The 18,435-nt window shown below is 44.5% G+C and overlaps 1 protein-coding gene across 3 annotated transcripts in view; it reads left to right on the top strand.

Annotated features, from left to right (window-relative positions):
- The first annotated feature begins 7,678 nt into the window (after window positions 1–7,678).
- Window positions 7,679–18,435, top strand: part of ZNF827 (zinc finger protein 827) — a 100,296-nt gene continuing 89,539 nt past the window's right edge. For 2 of the 3 annotated variants that reach the window (XR_014226389.1, XM_082281286.1), the window contains exon 1: window positions 7,679–7,902. Coding sequence is in view for 2 of the 3 variants with exons in the window: in XM_082281286.1 (XP_082137412.1) it covers window positions 7,860–7,902 (43 nt within the window). In the remaining variant the exon portion in view is untranslated. The remainder of the gene's footprint in view (window positions 7,903–18,435) is intronic. The other variant, XM_082281287.1, reaches the window with a different exon arrangement.

Genomic DNA, 18,435 nt, shown 5'->3' on the forward strand with positions numbered 1-18,435 from the left:
TAAGAGTGGTTTTGATGAAGAGTCCTGGTAGCTAAAAAAGCCTAGTGGAATATTTGTGTTCTGTAAACTGCTCCCATAAAACCAGATGTGAATACCATGTTTAGGGAACAGTAAATGCTCACATTACAACACTTTCACTTATATTGGGAGAGTCTTCTTAAGATCATCTAGTCCAGCCTCAGTGCTCAAACCTCTCTGGTCAACCTGTGCCAAGTGTTTGACTCTCCTAATGGTAAAAAAACAATAAAAATCATGTTGTTGTGTTCAGATGGAATATTGGTGTTGTGTTGTTTGATTGGTTTGGGGATGTTGCTTTGGTTTTGCTTTTGCTTTTTTTTTTTTTCTTTCATTTTGTGCCCCTTTCCTCTTATCCTGGTGATGGACACTGGTGGTAAGAGTCTGACTCCTTCAACCTCTTTCCCATCCATCAGACATTTGTACAAATGGATGAGATCCCTCCAAACCTTCCCTTCTCCAGGCCAGTCTCAGTTTTTCAGCCTCTCCTCATACAGTAGATGCTCCGGTCCCTTAATCATCTTTGTGGCCTGTACTGGACTCGCTCCAGTAAGTCCAGATCTTTCTTGTGCCAGAGAGCCCTGAATGAGATGCAGCATTCCAGGTGCAGCACCGAGCAGAGGTGCAGGATCACTTCCCTCAGCCTGCTGGCAACTGTCTTCCTCCTGGTACCCTTCTTGGCTACAAGGGTGCATTGCTGGCTTGTGGCCACCTTCTTGTTTACCAGGATCCCAAGGTCCTTCTTGGAAAAGCTGCTTTCCAGCTGGTTGACGCCTAGGATATGCTGGTGCCCAGGGCTATTCCTTGTTACACTGCATTTCCTCTTTTGAACTTCAGGACATTCCTCTGCCCACTTCTGTAGAGGTACTACTTCTGAAAAGTGGCAACCATCTGGTGTTATCAGCCGCTCCTTCCAGTTTTATATCATTTGCAAACTTGTTGAGGATGCAATCCCTATCTTTTTTATGTGGAAATGAAAGCTGCTTCCCTCCAGGTATTACCACTTCTCCTTTTTTCCTATTCATGAAGTTTAGTGCCACTCTGTGGGATTTTTCACTATTATTACTCTATTTCTTTTGGACAAATAATTTGCATCTTACTGTAAACTACAGACTTGAAAACAGTGGGTGGCCTTAGAGTTGCTGAAAAGTAGGCACTAGAAACAGTATTTCCATCAGTGTTTGCAAGGGTTGAGGAAGCTAGTCTTTATTCCTAATATCTCAAAAGACAAATTACCTTTTCCTGTGTGTTGTACAGCCCGATGGGGAAGTGCCAATGCAAGGAGAAATTTCCTACAGGCTGCATGACTTCATGCTCAGCAGGCTGACTTGCAGCCCAAACCCTTCTGCCTGCCAGTAGGTGAGGGCTGATTACTGAGAACGTGCAGTATGGTCAAGCATAGCTGAATTCTCTGTGAAATTCATCACACCAGGCAGATGAATTCTACTACAAGCTTGATCCTCCACATGGTCCTTCCCTCCCTTATCCTAATGGATTTCTTTTCCTTGGGAATGTAAAATCTCAGCACCACCACATTTTCTTGTCTCCCAAATGCCCTTCTATCTCACCCTTCTTTAAGCTGTTCAGATATTCCAAAGAGGGCCTGGTTGGCATCAGTACCACTGACATGCCCCTCTGTGCCTGCTTTCCTCCTGCTGTGTCTCTGATAAGGTGCTGTGTGTGAAAGATGAGTTTGGTGAATGCACGGTCCTAGATGGTAGCGGAGCTCCTTGGGGTCTTGTCAGCTCTCATGGTCCAGTGCAGTCTCAGTATTACTCTAGTGATTTAACAATAGAAAACTAGCTAGTTGATTGAGAAACCAGAATTGATTTCCCTGAGGAATTCGCCACCTTGCTGGTGCAGCAGAGACTCTGCCTTTCAATGTAAATGTAACAAGGTGTTTAAAAACTTGGACACACTTCCATTTAGCAAACAGCTGTGGCTTAAAATGCTGTTGCCTTGCTACTTAACGAAGCTGCAAGACTTCTCTGAAGTAGACAGGAGGCCAAATGCATTCTGTTTTGCCAGTTTGGGGGGTGGTTTTTCCAGGAGGGGGTAAGGCCTTAAAACCATGGCAGGTGTTTGATAATAAGGCTGTGCCTAAATCTTCAGTTAACCAGCCACCAGCAAACTATTAAGCAGAAGCAAAATGAGAGAGGGAGTTGTCTGGGTCTCACTCTGATTTACCTTATACCATTCTTAGGGTGGGGTAAGGTTATTGATTTCAATGTACTTAAATGTACAATATAAAATTATGCAAAAAGATCAGGATTGGAGCAGATAATTATCCTTCTTTATTTCCACATTTGTAACTGCAGTAGCCCTGAGCTAAGTGTTCCAGTCCTCAATTGACTAAACAAATTCTTTTCATCAGCTCAGAAATTGCTTAGTGTTTTATGTTGTAAAATATTAATTTATTTTTTCTATATTTAATCTGTACTGGGTAAGATGTTGCTCACTCAGACTTGAGGGAGAAATACTGCATTTCAGGTATCTGTAGGCTAACTCAAATAGTCCTAGGGTCAAGTGAGTGGTTGGTTGTTGTTTTTTGGTTGGTTTGGGGGTGTTTGTTTTTTGAAAAATAGGCTTACACTAAAGGGACGTGAAAGGGTGATATATAATAGATTATATGTAATTATATAAAAATATCATTATATTACATAATTATGAAATTGAAAAGCCAGCTGCAGTTATGGTAAAATAAGAATCGTGAAACTCTTTGGTAGCTCTGAAGAAGCATCGTATAGTATTTAAGTAGCAACAAAATTATATGGACATTAATGTGTGGTCCCTCTTCAGACCTACAGACAATGTATTTCTGGCCTGTGAAATCTAGGATTATGTATCCACATGGGTTTAAGGCCACCAGCCTTACAGTGTTGGGGTTTTTTTTGAATTGAAATTAGAAGCTATATCATCTTTCCTTGGTAGTGTGCTATTCTAACAGCTGAAAAATATAAACACCATGGTTTTTCTGAAGAAGTATTAATGTGTTAAATTTGCACCTCAACTAGAAGCATCTTGTGCTAAAGTTTGTTATGAAGTGATGATGGCTAGTTAGTTTGCCAGGATTTAGACAAGATTCTGAAAAAACTGGTTGTGTTTTAGCAAAGAGGCATAGGTCATATTGCACTCTTCCTTCTTGATGCCTCTCCATTTGGAGGCTTTGTGACTGTAGTGGAATTCTTGGTCTTAAAGTACATTGTGATTCAATATGCTCTCTGCAAGAGTTCTTGCCTAGAAGTGGCTGTGGGCCTTTCATTTTCCTTTCATTTTAAGAAAGGTTAAAAACTTTGCAGAAGGAGAATTTGGTTGTCTTTTAAAAAAGCTAAAGCCTATGTGTCATTTAGGATCTGCTGGTTATGCAACTGCATCTCCCACTTGGTAATTGTTATCTGTCCCAGGATGATACTCATCAGACAGCAATGGCTTCTGATCATTGCTCATTGACCTTTGTGGGGTTGGTTGGTGGCCTTGCCAGTCACTAACTTGTCATTATTAATTATTCTTACAAACCTATTACTTGATGTCATTTGTTTATGGAGCAATCGCAAACATGGATGATGGTATCTATGAGCTGTTGTCCTATGGACTTGTTCATCCCATTGTGTTTGCCTTTCAAATGCTTAGGAGTAAAGAGAAGTTTGTAATCAAGTGTTGTTTGAAGGACTGATTCGTAGTTACTGCTGAGCATGGAAATATTGGCATAAATTAAAACTAGAGGAGTTTATGCTGTTACAGGTAATGGCCAACACATGTGAGAGAGATGTTAATTTCAATTTAAAATTGGTGGGCCTCATCTTACATATTGAAGATACAGATGCTATAGAAGGTATTTGCCTATGGTCAACAGAAGACTAATCCAAAGATAGCAGTAACTTTAAAAAGAGCCTGTGGAGCCTGAATAACTCTCCTCTGCATGCTCAGGGACACACACAACTGACCTGGCCACCATTTTGCTAGGCTGTACTTAAAGCAGAGGTGGCCATAGTTTGGTTTGAGAAGGCCCAGGAACTGGTTAAAATGGTCTTATTTTTCCACTCAGTACACTTCTTTAAAAAAATCTGACCCTGGGAACAGGACTCTTTAAAGTTTCAAAGAATAAAGCAAGGATGCCAGGTAATTTTTAAATTTCTGTTTAGCAACCTTTTCAAGTATTTGGTACATTGCATAAAGACAGTTTGGATGCTAGATACCCTGCAAAGGTTTTAGGAATGTTACATCATTTATTACTGTTTAAAACCTTATTTACTCAATTTGTTTCATTTTTCTCATGTGTAAGCGAACAAAATATTTACTTTGTTCGAAAGTGGTTTCTGGAGCTGAACTTAATTCATATGTGTAACTAGGTTTGATGTTTGGAAGGTGCCATACAATCATTACTTATTAATAGCAGGACCTGCAGAAGCAATGCATTATTTATATTATGTTATCTGTGGAAGACTTGAAACTATTTTCTTGTGTTTGGACAAAAAAATGTTCAAAAGTGTGGTCAGCTGACTTAATTCTCTTTTTTTTGTGCTATACCACCAAACACAACATGGAAGATTATTTTTTAGATGGTGTTATGCCCTTAGTCACCTCCCTTAAATCAATGTGTAAAATAGTGGAAGTGAGGACTGCTGTGCCTATGGTTTCAGTGGGAAGGCTGGATACTATCTATTGACAAGGACAATATCTGAAGTAATGCACTTAGCCAGGATAGAGCTGAAGAACCAAGTTATTCCCAAAGAGTATTTCCAGGTGTGGGGTTAGAAACTGTTCAAAGCTAAAGTATATGAAGTTTCTCCCTGATAATTCATTCGAGCATTGGGATTTCTTTCACTGCAGAACATACTTAAGGCTTGGCCCACTAAACTCCTAGGAAAACTGTTAGGATGTCTGTGGAAGCCAAGGTCACCCTCAGAGAGATTTAAGGCTGCTCTGCTGTGTGCCAGTCCCCATGGCCCTTTCAGAGAGCTGTGTTCCCATGGTGCCTCTTTGCTGCAGCCACCTCAACTCCGCTAAAGGGGGTTTCAAATGATGGAGGGGAAAAAAACCCGCACAGCACATTGTAAATTAATGCTGACAATGTCAACATTAATTTATGCCAGAAATGCATGAGGAATAGAGGGTGGAAAGAGTGATAGTGAAGAACACGGTATTTCATGTGTCCTGTTCTCCTAGAGCACCTAGGGAAGGGCTGCCACAGCAGTGGTGGATCATAGCACAGAGCCAGTACTCTTTCCCTCTCTGAAATGGCCACTTTGTGGCCTCCTGCACAGACATTCGGTCATTCGGTCATCAGATCATTCGGTTGCTGCTCACAAAGCTGGCTTAGTTCAGCACAGCTGCCATTAGAATGTATTGAAAAAATAAGTAATCTGGTCTAGCACTGCAACTCCTACAGTGAACAAAGTTCTGTTGCTAGTCCCAGGCGTGTTGAAATTGAGGTTTGTGAGCAATAGCGAAGAATGCTTCTGATATTTTTGGTTAGCACTACTAACGCTGTAGAAATCTTCAAAACCAACATAAACTGGAGAACTGAGGGAAAAGCCAGGACCTAAATATTCTGAGAGAATTCTGGCTCTGGTGCTCTTGGTCATGAGTAAGTGCAAGGCAGCAGTTTGGACTCATCCCTACCCCCAGAAATCTCCAGTATTGACAGTTATACACTTTGTTTTTACCTCTGGATTAAAAATAAATAAACCTCTCAATGAAAATGAAGTATTTTAACTGTATTGTATGAAATGATAAACCAGCTGAAGCAAGGAGGAATCCGTTTTGTCTCAGTAGATGTGTACCCTGTACACGTGGTTTCAAAACTCAGAATTACATAGGCATGTTAGTGAACCTGGGATTGTCATATATGTAATCTTTTAAATCCTATTTAGATTCTTTTCCTTCTGAAAGGCTCATTGTGGCTGTAAAATGGGTATAAGATTATGTGAAACCATTCTAAATTGAGGTGATTAAGAGTTAAAGCTGACTGTTTTAAAATATTTAGGTTGCAGATTTGGTGTTTTGTATTTTCCTAGGCAGCTGTTTATTTTTAAAAAATTGAAGTTAGGATAAAAAATAATGTGATAAAATGATGAGTCAGGTTGTCAAAAGCCAAAAAATTCTAACAGGTATACCTGCTAGAATAATGCATATTTTTATTTTTGCAACATCTGACTCACGATTTTGATTATGTATTCTGCTAAGTTCAAAGTTTTCTTACACAAAGAGAGCTATATGAAACAACCATGCTTCAAATAATTTTACTTCAATTGTAGTAACAGGTTTTGGAGTTTAAATCATTAACAACCTCTGTGTGAACTTTTATCCAAATGACTGTAAGTCACAAAGAGAGCACTTCTCTTTCACGGAGTACCTTTTGTGCTTTAGTGAGACCCAATCGCTCTTCTATTTTTTTTTCCCCACCTTCATGTCTGTCTTTGAAGAAAGATGTGTGATTTGTGAAGTAATGAGAGTATGTATCAGTTAATGAAAGCTGCTATCCTGGCTTCATAATGCACACTGGAATTACTTCAGGATAAAGCTTCATATACCTGCATTACAGCAGGGGAAAAAAAAAAGTAAATTTCAGAAGTCCAGATTGCTCTATGCACTGTAGAAGTATCATGTAGCAGTTAAATCAACCATTAGGGGTGACCTAATCTTGATTTCCTCCCCCCTCCACACACATACACACACACACTCAGGGAGTTGTGATTTTCATGCTGCCTGTATTCTTTCCACATTTTAAAACTTGCACTAGAAATTGTCAGAATACCAACTTGCCCACCTTTCTTTCTGGCTTATTTTGGGTGCTTGTTTTGGCCTGGAGGGAGCTGTGTATAAAGCAGCCTCTCCCTCCCACACTGAAGTTCGGCTGTAGAAAGCCCCTTCGGCCCCTGTGTTTTGTGAAGGGATAGCTGACCCCATCCAAGAAATTGTATGGGGTCAGCTTTGCACCGCCACAATTAATTTTTGTTTTCTAACACAGGAAGACAAAACGCCTTCATTAAAAAAAAAAAAAAAAAAAAAAAAGGGGTTGATATTATTATTTTCCTTCCCACCACAAACGAGGGGATTACAGTGCGAATGGTCGAGACCCACAAATACAAACACACACCTTTTTTTTGTTTTGTTTTAAATTTTTAAAATTTATATATATATGTGTGTGTGTATATATATATATATTTTTTTTTTTTTTTTTTTTTTTTTAAGAGCGGATTAGCAGCGGGTGCAGGACCGGGGCAGCGCATCCTCCGCCGCCGCGCAGCGCCGCGCCCGGAGCCCGCGGGGAGCGGGGGCACCGTCCCCTGTGCTCCGGCGGGGCGCGCGTGTCTGTGCGTGTGTCTGTGCGTGTGCCCGCCCGCCGGGGCTGTGCGGGGGTGTGTGCGGTGTCCCTGCCGCCCGCGGGCGCGCCGGGAGCGCCGCCGCCGCCGCTGCCCTTTGATCCCGGCGTTAGTGTTAGTTAGGGGCCGGGAGGAGCGCGGGGCGCAGCCCTCGGCACCGCCGCGCCAGCCCTCGCCCCGGCACGGCGCCCGGCGCCCGCCCGCCCGCCGGGAACACATCCCCGGCCGCTGAGGGATACTGCGACCGGGGACAAGCCAGGTGCACGACCGGGTTGCGGGGGGGTGGGGGGGTGGGGGGTGGGGGGGAGAGGAAAAGAAAGAGAGAGGGGAGAGGGAGCCCTTCGCGGTGGCTCCGAGAAAACCGGCTTCAAGCCCCCTTTCCCCCGGCGAAGAGGGAAAACCCGCCCCGGTTAGCAGCTCCCCCGGGGGCCCCGGCTTTGTGCCTGTCCGTGCCCCCCCCTCCCGGTCTTATTTGATCTCCCGTTAAACCAAGGAGGAGAATGTGAAAAAAGGGGGAAAATGCCCAGGAGGAAGCAGGAGCAGCCCAAGCGCCTCTCTTCACGTAAGTGCCCCCTCTTTTTGCCATTTTCTCCTTCCTCCTCTCCCCGTCTCCTTCCCCTCTGCAGCCGCCTCCGTCGTTTCGTGCATTAGTTTAGGGTTACAGAGGTGAAACTGACAAAGACACAGCCTGGGTTATTCCTCTTTTAGGTCTGAGCTAAGGCAGCCATGTTGGTGATGAACAGCCTTGTGCCCTTTTAATTTTTCCTCTCTCTCCTTTCCCCCCTTCTTTCTTCGCGTCTCTCGCCCTTTCCTCCCTCTCCCTCCCCTCGCCCGTGATTGTGCATTTGTGCTAAGGGGGGGTGGAGGGGGGGCGGTGTGGGTTTCTCTTTGGGGCCGGAGGGAGGGGGGTCTGTTTTATTCGGGTGGGGAGGGGGGCTAAACACGGGAGGGGAGGGCGGCGAGAGGGGAAGCGGCTGCTGGCGTCTTGTGCGGAACCAGCCGAGAGGTCCGTCCCCGGCTAAAGGTTGCGGCGGGGCTGGGCGGCCCGGGAGCGGGGGGTAGGCGGGCAGCGGCCGCGGAGGGGGCCGGCGGGGCACCCCACACCGACCCCAGGGCCACCCCGGAGGGGGCTGTGGCTGCCGGCGGCGGCGTGGGAGGGGGCGGCGGGGAGGCAGACCGTGGCAGGCGAGGTCCCTGCAGAGCAGGGAGAGGAGGCGGCGGCGGGCTCCGGGCTCCTCCTGGCCGCAGTGAAATGAAGGGTCAGGCGAGCCAGGCGAGACTCAGGCTTCGGCGGCGCTGCCCCAGACGAGAGCAGCAGAGCACAGGGCTAAAGTGCATCCGATCCTCCGCCCGCGGGCACCCCTTGCGCTCGCACACACACACGCACACACACACATACACATACACACATCCCCTGACACGGCTCACCCTGCCCTGCTCCTGATCGCTCCCTCCCCCCTCGCTGCCTGTTTTCTCCCCTCTTTGCAAAACAGTTAACTTTTCTCCCGCTCCCTCTCCCCCTCTCCTTGTATTCAGCGCTCGGCAGCTATTGAGAGGGAGGCGGAGAGGAGGGGAAGGGACCTAAAAATACCGTGCCCCTGCATGGCCTCAGGGCTGGTTTTAGGAGAGAGCGGGGTGGATGGAGGGGTCATTTATCTGTCCCCGACACATCTGCTCGGAGTGTGCCTGCAGCCCCTGCACGCCGAGCTCAGGGCAGGGCGAGAGCTGAGCCGCCGATGCCGGAGCCGGGCTCGGTCACCGGGAGTTCACCGGGGCGGCTCCTGCCCCTGCCCGCGGGGCGCTGCTGCGGGCGGAGCGCGGCCCGGCCCCCGCTCCGCTCTGCGGGCAGAGGGGCTGGGGCAGCGCTCCCCGCGCCCTTCCCGTACCGACACACGGGCCGGGATGGGGGATGTGGGCGCTGGGGGCGAGGGGGCGGCACTTGCAGCCCCGCAAAGATTTGTCTCCCTTTTTCTTTTCCTGCCGACTCGAGGCAAGGGCTTGAGTTGTGGCGGGCTTTGCTTTGGGGGGAGGGGAGGGGGTTGATGCTTGAGATTGGGTTTGGGGTTTCCCCCCCCCCCCCCCCTTCCCCTCTTCTTGCCGTTTGCCCCTGCGTAGCCCTTTGGCGGTCCGCCCGCCGGAGGAGCCGAGCCGGCAGCCCCGGTTTCTCCTGCAAGCGCAGCTGGCACGGCTCGGTTTGGCCGGGCTCGGCTCGGGGGGGCGGCGGGAGCGCGGCGCCCGCCTCTGCAGCGCCCCGGCCCCGGCGCGGCGGGCGGAGCAGGGGCCAAGTCCGGGCGCGCAGGGGCGTTCCGGGGGGCGGCCGCGGGGGGCCCGGCTCGGCAGAAGCCCCGCGGGGCTCCCGGGGCGGGCGGAGGCGGCGGGGCCGCGCCGGGCTGGCGGCTGACCTTGCCCTCGCCCCCGCCCCGGCGCGCTGCCCTCCGCCCGCCCCTGGGGCTGACATCAAACCTGGGCTCCATCTTAGCTCGGCCGGGCGCTGCCGAGCGCGGCCGCGGGGGCTCGGCTCGGCGCGGCTCCGCCGGGCCCGGCCCTGCGCTGCCCCCGCCTCTGGGTTGCGGCTGAGGCCGCCCGCGGCCCCGACCTCCTGACCGCCGCGCCGGGGGAAGTCACGGCTTTTTCTGGGCCGGGGAACAATTGCCTTCATTGTGCGGATAGAGTTCGGCGTGTGTTATTATTTTGATATTTTTAGATTTTTTTGTTTGTTTGTTTTAAAATACACGGCCTAATTTGTACTTCTTTCGGATTAATTTTTTAGTTCAGTTCATGGGAGGAGTTTTTTTTCTCCTGATGTGCAAAAGGCACACCCGCCATATGTCCCACACGAATGCTACTATTCAGTGGGATTTGTTTATTTTAGTTTATTTTGCAACTATATTGCAGTGGATCAAAAGCTATTACTGACAATAGCAATAATACTTTAGATAACTCAGAACAATACTGTTCTAGATTCAGAAAATACCTTGGAATTCAGTGTGCAGATGCTGTAAATAGTGATTTGGTTTGGGTGGCTTTTTTGGTTTGTGATTTGTAAGCAACATGTTGCTTTAATGGGTACTCAGTGTAAAAGACATTTTTATTCTCTGATTCTCACTGGTTTTAGCAACACATTTCTTAGCGGGACAGAGGGTGTATTTCGTTTTGAGATGTTAGTGGTGGTAGAAGAATGTAAAGTGCCCCACGTTCATCCCAAAAGAAGCTGTCAGCTGCTGTGCTCAACCTTGACTCTGCCCCACTGAGGGCATCACGCTGTGATTCACTCCCAAGTCATGGTGCAGGTTGCTGCTGGTGCGTGAATGCTCTCCAGGACACCGAAGTGATGTAGCATCTTACTGAACCTCCCTGGGATATTTTGGATTCTGTTGCAATTGTTTGGGAAATAAATAGTCAGATGTTGATACACAGAATAATTTGGGTGTTACATTGTAACTGAACAGATGTAACTTAGCCTGGCAAATGCTTGTCGAATGTAGTACAGTTTGGGTAGGAAGCTGTGTTCTCAGGGTTTCTATGCCTTAATTAATTCCTTATAAGTTGTTATGTATCCTGCAGTGCACCTGAGGATTGCTGTCACTGCTGACTAGCACTCTGATTTTATACTTCTGCCCACTGACTCCACTGGACAGCCCTCACCTACATTTAGAGGTAGTTTCGCTTGAGAAGACTGCACTGCCAAAAAATCATGCCATGGTGAAGAAGTTCTCGGTACAAGAGTTTGCTCGACATGTACAAGGCTGCTGCAAGAGTTTAATTCAGTTCCAAGGGAGTTGCGAGCTACTGACGCCTCAGTGTTTGAAGGAAGAGAAGGATTGATATTATTAGATGCAATAATAGTGTGTTTTGGTGGCATCTGCTTAAAAGGGCAGAGTTAAGGTCGAGCTTTCAGTCACTGGAGTTGTTTACAACGTAATTTAGTTTGGAAGGGTCCTTTGGAGGTCATCTGGCCTAGCCCCCTGCTCAAAGCAGGATGAACCTCAGGGTTCAGTCAGATGGATGGGCCCTTTGAGACTCCAGTATTTACATGTATTGTAAAGTGGAGTTTTTGTGTCCAAGGAAGTCAGGTTTGGAGAACTGGTTAGTCACAGATGCCAGCAGAATGTCTTCAGTGATACTCTGTGAACCACAAAAGAAAGTGCATCCTTCAGTTTAAGATACAAATGAATGAGGAAAGGGTTTTTGGAGTTCCTGGATAGACAATGGCTCATTCATACCCAAACTAAATACTGTGGCAGTGTAGACTCGGTTTACAATGGCAGAATTAAGTCTATAACTAAAATTTTGCCCAGTACATGCATGTCTTATGATTACATTTGGATGTGGCTAACTTGGACAAGTCAATTAATTTTCACTGGAATGTTTTAAGGAATTTTGCTCATTCCTGTGTGTATGTGCATTAGGGTTTGTTTTCCCTTTCAGCTACTTTAGCAGTTAGATATTTGTTTCTCATTTACTCAGCATAAGAATCTGTAAAAAGATATGTATAAACACAACCTTGTCTTTCTTCTCCTTGTTGCCTCGCTTTCCATCCTACCTCAGGCTATTATTTTCTTTACTGAGGTTTCTTGAAAGTCTGCTACCTCTGAATTGCTCGATACGACTTGGAAGAGCTCAGCCTGAAAAGTAAAAGTTTTGGGAAGTCTTTAGGCACTTGAGTAAATGTTTAAGATCTAGAGCACTACATTGCCTTAAGTGCAGCAATCAATACTCCTTGGGGTTTGATTCTGTCTCGGAGGATTGTCAGTAATGCAATTTGCGAATGAATGTCACAATTCCATTTTTTCAAAGCTTGCATTTATTACAGAGTCTCAGGCAGAATTAAATGTTACATTGAGAAGCCTGAACTGCTGCTAGCTTCTGAGGAATGTTTTCAGTGCAGGACAAACGGTAGTGGCAGTTTCTGTTAGATTTGTTTTGTTAAAGGAGGAGATGCGGCATTGATACAGTATTAGTTTCAATATCAAAAGCTGGATATCCTATTATGAGGGCGTGTAACTCTTCTGGCTTTCATGGTCAGGTACAGTGTTGGATGTTCCAGGCTTTGTTGATGTGTTCAGCTATTTCTATACACTAAAAAACCACTTGAACTCTGTGAAGCTTTTTATTATATTGTGTTTTTATTGCTCAATTATATCATCAGAGGACAAAAAAATGCTGTCAAGCAAGTAAATTAACAATGATTTAGAGCTTCCTTCATTTTTTATTTCTGCAGCTCGCTTCATCTGATACTTTCTGATTGCAAGAGAGGATGCATTGGATAGGTTTTTCAAAAGACTTCCCAATGTCAGGAGCACCTTTATTGTCATTTAGTATTTAAGAGTTGCCTCCAAGACAAAACACTTTTGCCAGGAACAGGAATCTTTCTCTTTCAAATGAGTTTATTACTTTGCTAGCAATCATGGCATGTGTAAGGGGAAGCTTTTATTTGTTCTTCTAGTATGTTTTATTTATTCTTCTAACGTGCTTACTGTTTTTGACCTCTTACCACTGTGGGGATCTTGATATAGCACATAGTCCACAAGAGGATCCACATAGGGAAAATTATTATTCTTGGTATGATTAGGTTAATAATTTCAATGCTCTCATTATGGTTGTCGTGGTGGTACTGTAATGAACCTCTCAAATGAACAGCAGCCTTTTGGTGGATTGAGGAACAACCCCATTACTCTATCCGAAAACACTTCTCTCATTTTGTCCCTCTTGTGCTAGCGAAGTCCTCACAGACTTTTCAAAAATACCTTCTCCCTTTATGGAGGTCCCTTCTGACATGTAAAGTCTTTCTCTTTAAATTTGTATGCTGATTTTTTTTTGTTGTTGTTGTGTGAACTAAGTCACTTTTACAAGATGATTCAGTGATAAGTGTCTAAAGCACATCAATGGTAGGTGATGTCTTAGTGTTGTCTGATGGTACAAAATACAGATAAATCACACTGGAGTATAGATTGGGCTGCTGAAGAGTCAGTGTTGTGCTCATTAAGCTAGTGAAGTCTTTAGAATCTTATGAGTGAGATTTTAAAGGGGGTAGGGGTGCCCCATGTTTAGAACAAAACTGCGAACTTCATAGTTTGCCAAACAGGAGAACCGGCAGGGAGAGCAGTGGAATGGGAAATATAAGAGCATGCAGACAGAATTTTTACTTTTAAAAAAGATGAAGAATGAGTATGACTTAATCTTTGTAGCAGAGTGATTGTTGTCTTTTTCATATGTAAGAAGGCAGGAGTAGGAGGAATTAAGTTTAGAAAAAAAAGAAGGAAGAAGAGGAGCCAGGAGGAGCTGGCCGTTCAAAGTGAAGTATTAGTAATTTCCTATAATTTAATCAGACCAGATCCCAGGGCAAGATAATGAGAGCATGACCTACAAAAGAGGACTTTTTGGAAGTTAAAAGGGTTTCTAACATGAAGCTTCACAAGGCATGTGATTTGTCATGAAGCACTGTATAGAGGACTTTTTTTCTCCTTTCACATTGCAAAGAAATCATAATATGGGCATGAGTTCAGATCGTTAGGGAGAGCTGATACGGACTGTGTCTGGAATCTTTTTACTATTGCAGTTTTTCAAGCATGATCCTGGAGTTCTTTAAGAGTATATCTTCTAAATAACATTTTGTTTTGTTTCCTTCTATAGCATTTTTTGTTGCCTAGTTTGCCGTTCATCGTACATGATTTGTATCATTTGGGTTTACGCGTGCAAATCCCTCCAGGATGTTTGGAGGCTAAAGTATCATATGCTTTTCAAAAATAACAATAGTATGCTAAATATCTGGACTGCAAAGTAGCCAGTGGTGGGTAATAGAATCCAGTTTTCATGGGGATGGGGGCAGTTTTCTTAATCTTTCTCTCTGCCCCCCAAAGTAAAACTTTTTTTGGATCTACTTTAAATGTATTCTCCGAACAATACATGCTAAGTATTAATATGGGCATGAAGAATAGTAAATTGGGCTGAAGGAAAAAAAAAAACCTTCAAAAAGGTGGATAATATCCCTTTCTCCAGGGATTTTCTTTTTTAAATGTAGTTAAGTAATAACACTGAGACTTGACCCATACTTCATTTGAAGGGATACATGCTCTAGGGTACAGACAGCATCAGTGCTGCAGTTACACACTGCATTGTGGCTACTGTAGCGAACAATTCAGCAATTTGTACCCATAAGCTCACATGAAAGCTTGTCTTTCAGGTTTCCTTTTTTGCAGACTAACTTCGAGTCACCTTTATGGTAGTGTTATGCTCCCAAAGACAGTTTCTCTTTCCATTGCCTAGTATCCGTCTTGGTCTAGACACCAAATATTTTGAATGTCCTGTCTAAACCCGACAGCTTAGGAGTTAGCTCTGTTCTTTAAATTTCTCCTGCCTTTCAAGGGATTTCCTTGTTTGTGGTGTAATTATACTGGGTAGTGGAGTTCCAAGTTAAGCCTAACATTAAGACAAGCCTGTTCCACTTTGCAGTTTAAGAATTCACAGGGTCTGAATTTGGGTAATTTGGAATGACACAAAATTCGTGCTTGGACCTTTTTTTTTCTCTGAGAAACATTAAGTAGAGAGAGAAAAACTGGGCTGCATGAATAGTCCTTTCCCTCATTTTTCTCAGTACTTAGATAACAGGACTGGAAGCAGAGGAGAAAGAGTGACTAGTGCTGATAGCACAGCAGACCGAGAGGGAAGGTTGCATGCGAGACTGATGATTTAGTTGCTGTTTAGAATAAATCCCATTAAAAATTAAAGGGTTACCAAGTGGTAGCGCTTTTGTAATGAGTGGTATAATCAGCAGTTTCAGCTGATGAAATTAGGTTCCAAACATCTGCACTGTTTTGTTTCTTTTATTTTGGGGTGCTCTCACTAGGGTAGAAGTAACATTTTTGAAGCAACTCAAAGCCAAGCTACTGTCATCATCCCTTTGAATTCTGCATGGCCCTACTCTGAGGATTTCCGTCCTCAGGAATAGTTTGTAACTCTGCTGGCCCTCATCTGGGGTTTGTAGCTTGGATGTGGTTTTCCTCTGTTCCAGGGGCTTTCTATGCATATGCAAGGAATTCTTTCCTTCATGGTCTCAAGTTTTATCTGAAAGTTTCTGAAAGGGAAAAGATTTGTCACAAGCTTGCTTTAAAATTACAACTTCTTATTTTGAATGAATGTGTTGGACATGTTCTGAATCTTGGTGCCTGCTAGACTTTTGTAAGATGCTGTATCAGGGCAAGTAACTTTTAGAAAAATGGATTAAAAGACCTGCTGGTTTTACTAAGTATGTATTTAACTTACTGAATAATCCGCATGTGTGACTTTAATGAACACAAATTCTTTGCAAGCTTCTAGACTTCACTTTGATTTGTGTAGTAGGACAAATAATTGCTCATCTCAAAAATTAAAATACGAACAGATCTTCCCCAACTAGCTGATCATTATCTGAAGTGAAAACTAAGGAACTAAGAGAGGGTGGCAGACAAGTGTGTTTAGATAGCAGCTGGTGGTGTAGCTGTGTTTGCATGCTTTCCTGAAGCACAGCCAGAGTCTCTCCCTTTATAAACCACGGTGCCAAATCTAGACCTGGCAACTAATGACTGAGGACCCATTTCCTTCTGTGTTTGGAGCAGAACTTCCTCTTACCCACCTCTGTGTTTCTGGCACTTCAAGCCCACGAGAAGCCCTTCTCAGGCACCAGAGTAAGCATAACAGCCTAGAGCTGCTCTAATTTCTGCTGCCCCCAGGCTCTCACCCTGCTCCTCGTTCTGGAAAGGAAAGGCTGACATAATCCTTTCGTCAGTTCTGCGTTGCCAAAGGGAGTTCTTTGCACAGTGAATAACTCTGAAGGGGGCTCTTCTGCCCACCTTGAGGTACTTGAACATTGCCCATAAGGCCTAAATAGGCTTCATCATAATTGTTTATATTGTCTTCCTGCACAGTGCTGTGCCATGCTGAGATAACAAAGCAAGCTCTAAATAAGCTGCCTTGTGTACAAGAGGCCGTTATCACAGCAGTGTGCCCAGGTTAATTCAGCTCTACTACTTGTGGGTATACTCCAGCTGCCTCAGATATCACCACATAGCACTGTGTTATTTAGTATGGACACACTCTCAAGAGAATCAGAGTTGTTGTCTTTGAAGGCATTTACTGGCCTGCATAAAAGTTCTTGGTAAAGCCCACGGAATTCTCAGCCGAGAAATGCACTTCGGAAAAATAAAATCAAATCCCATGACCATTGTCACACTTGTTTGTTTGTTCAGCAGGAATGGATTGGACATGAACGTGAAACTTCTTCTTCACTTCTAGCTATTCCTCTGCATCTAAATTTTAGGTGGATTTTTAGGCAGAATGTCGAAACAGGTTGTTGTCATTTCTGCTGTCTGTGCCCTAAGTAGCCATAGCAGTAGTTTCTTGTACTGGGAGCTTGGCGCAGAATCTTAAATTTCTTTAAGGTAAGGTTTGAGGAATGTCCACTTCTAATTGAGTGCTTGCACATTAATTATGTGACCTCTGACTTCTTAAGGGTGAAAGCTGAGGTGTAGTGCCTAAAACCACGTGTCTGGGAGTGAGCAGTGCCTATTCCACACGGTCCGCTGCTGTGTGCTCTCCTACCACTATGAGTAGCTTCCTAATCCTCTCTTATTTGGCTTTGCTTGTTAACCCCAGGCAATCCTCTCAGGGACTGAGAAAGCAGCTGTCTTTGGTAGCAAGCACAGCACGACAAAATAAACACTTCTTGAAGCTTCTCTTAGATATGTTACCACAATATCATCCTTGCAGGAGGAATTAGAAATGCAGGAAATATAATTTGCCATGTTTTAATCTCACATTGGGAGAGAGGAAAAGATTAAATTATAGACAACTAGATTCCTGTGACATGTACAGGAGGGAATAATTTCAGTATCCGAAACCTCAACCTTTTGTTTCTGAACCAGTTGGAAAGCTAATGAGAACAAAACACCTCAGATGAGTAATGGGGCAGAGGAAAATGGTGAGGAGCCCATTATATATCAGAAATAGAGCAAGAAAAGTTGCTTATAGCAAAAATAAACAGAAACTAGTCAAAACCAAAAGAGGTCTTTGTTAAAGCAGGTACTCTGGTTGTTGTCACCTACTGTGGTTGAATATAGCCATCCACACAGTTTGTGAGCTCCTCCCTTTGCTTTGTGACCCCTTTATAGGGGTTGTGAGCACAGTAGGGATAATTACAGGCACTGTAGCACCTTGATCTGAGACTTCCCATGTTCTGTTTATTGCCACCTGCATATTAAGATGACAGGGATTTCTAGTTGACTTTGTTGTTTCTCTAACTTTATTGATCCCTGGAACGTCTTTTAATAAATGTGTTCTAAAGCAACAATTTTATATATTTTAAAAGTCTTTCTCTAAGAGTCAATGCTTTGAGTGCTTAGTGTGGGTTTTTCTCTTCTGTATGTTAATAAAAGGGAAGAAAGTTCACAGTATTTGCTGCCACTGCCTTTCTGACTTCAATATTTAGAATAATTTGACTTCAGTGAGGAGTTCCCTTAACATTATTTTTTAAAATTTGAACTTTATTATCAGGCATGGGACATCTTTGCAGCCTTCCTTTGAGCCTCCCTAGGGCGATGGAAATATTATGGAAGTTGCCTTGTTCCCAGTTGGGGATTCTTATTGCATGGGGATATTTCAAGGAGAGAATAATTCTGTTATTTCATACATCTTCATATCACTGCAGCTTGGAATATGCTGTGAAATCAGAGATGGGAAGGGTTAGAGATGGAGCCACAGCTGGAATGCATTCTAATCTCCTTATTGCTAGTTAAGAGCCATTTCCAGCTGCTGCTGATAAGCTGGTCTCCAGGCTGAGGCTGGGTTAGGAAACACAAGGGACAATCAGAGCTCTTGCTGTGTTTTTCCTCTGCAAAATACCCAGGTATCTCACAGGAGAGAACCCAGCCCTGCACGTAAATCGGATGGAAGAGTTGGGACTATTGAATATGGAGCAGTAGCGATTCTTCTGACTCGAGTGGAATGAGCTGCTTTTACCAGGATGCCACTGGATTTGTTGGGAAGCTGAGGTGTCTTATTCATGCTCAGAGAAGGAAATAACAAGCTAACCGAAAAAGTCCAAGTAGGCATAGGTCAGGAT

The sequence above is a fragment of the Coloeus monedula genome, assembly GCF_965178545.1.
Source record: "Coloeus monedula genome assembly, chromosome: 5".
Classification (NCBI taxonomy): Eukaryota; Metazoa; Chordata; class Aves; order Passeriformes; family Corvidae; genus Coloeus; species Coloeus monedula.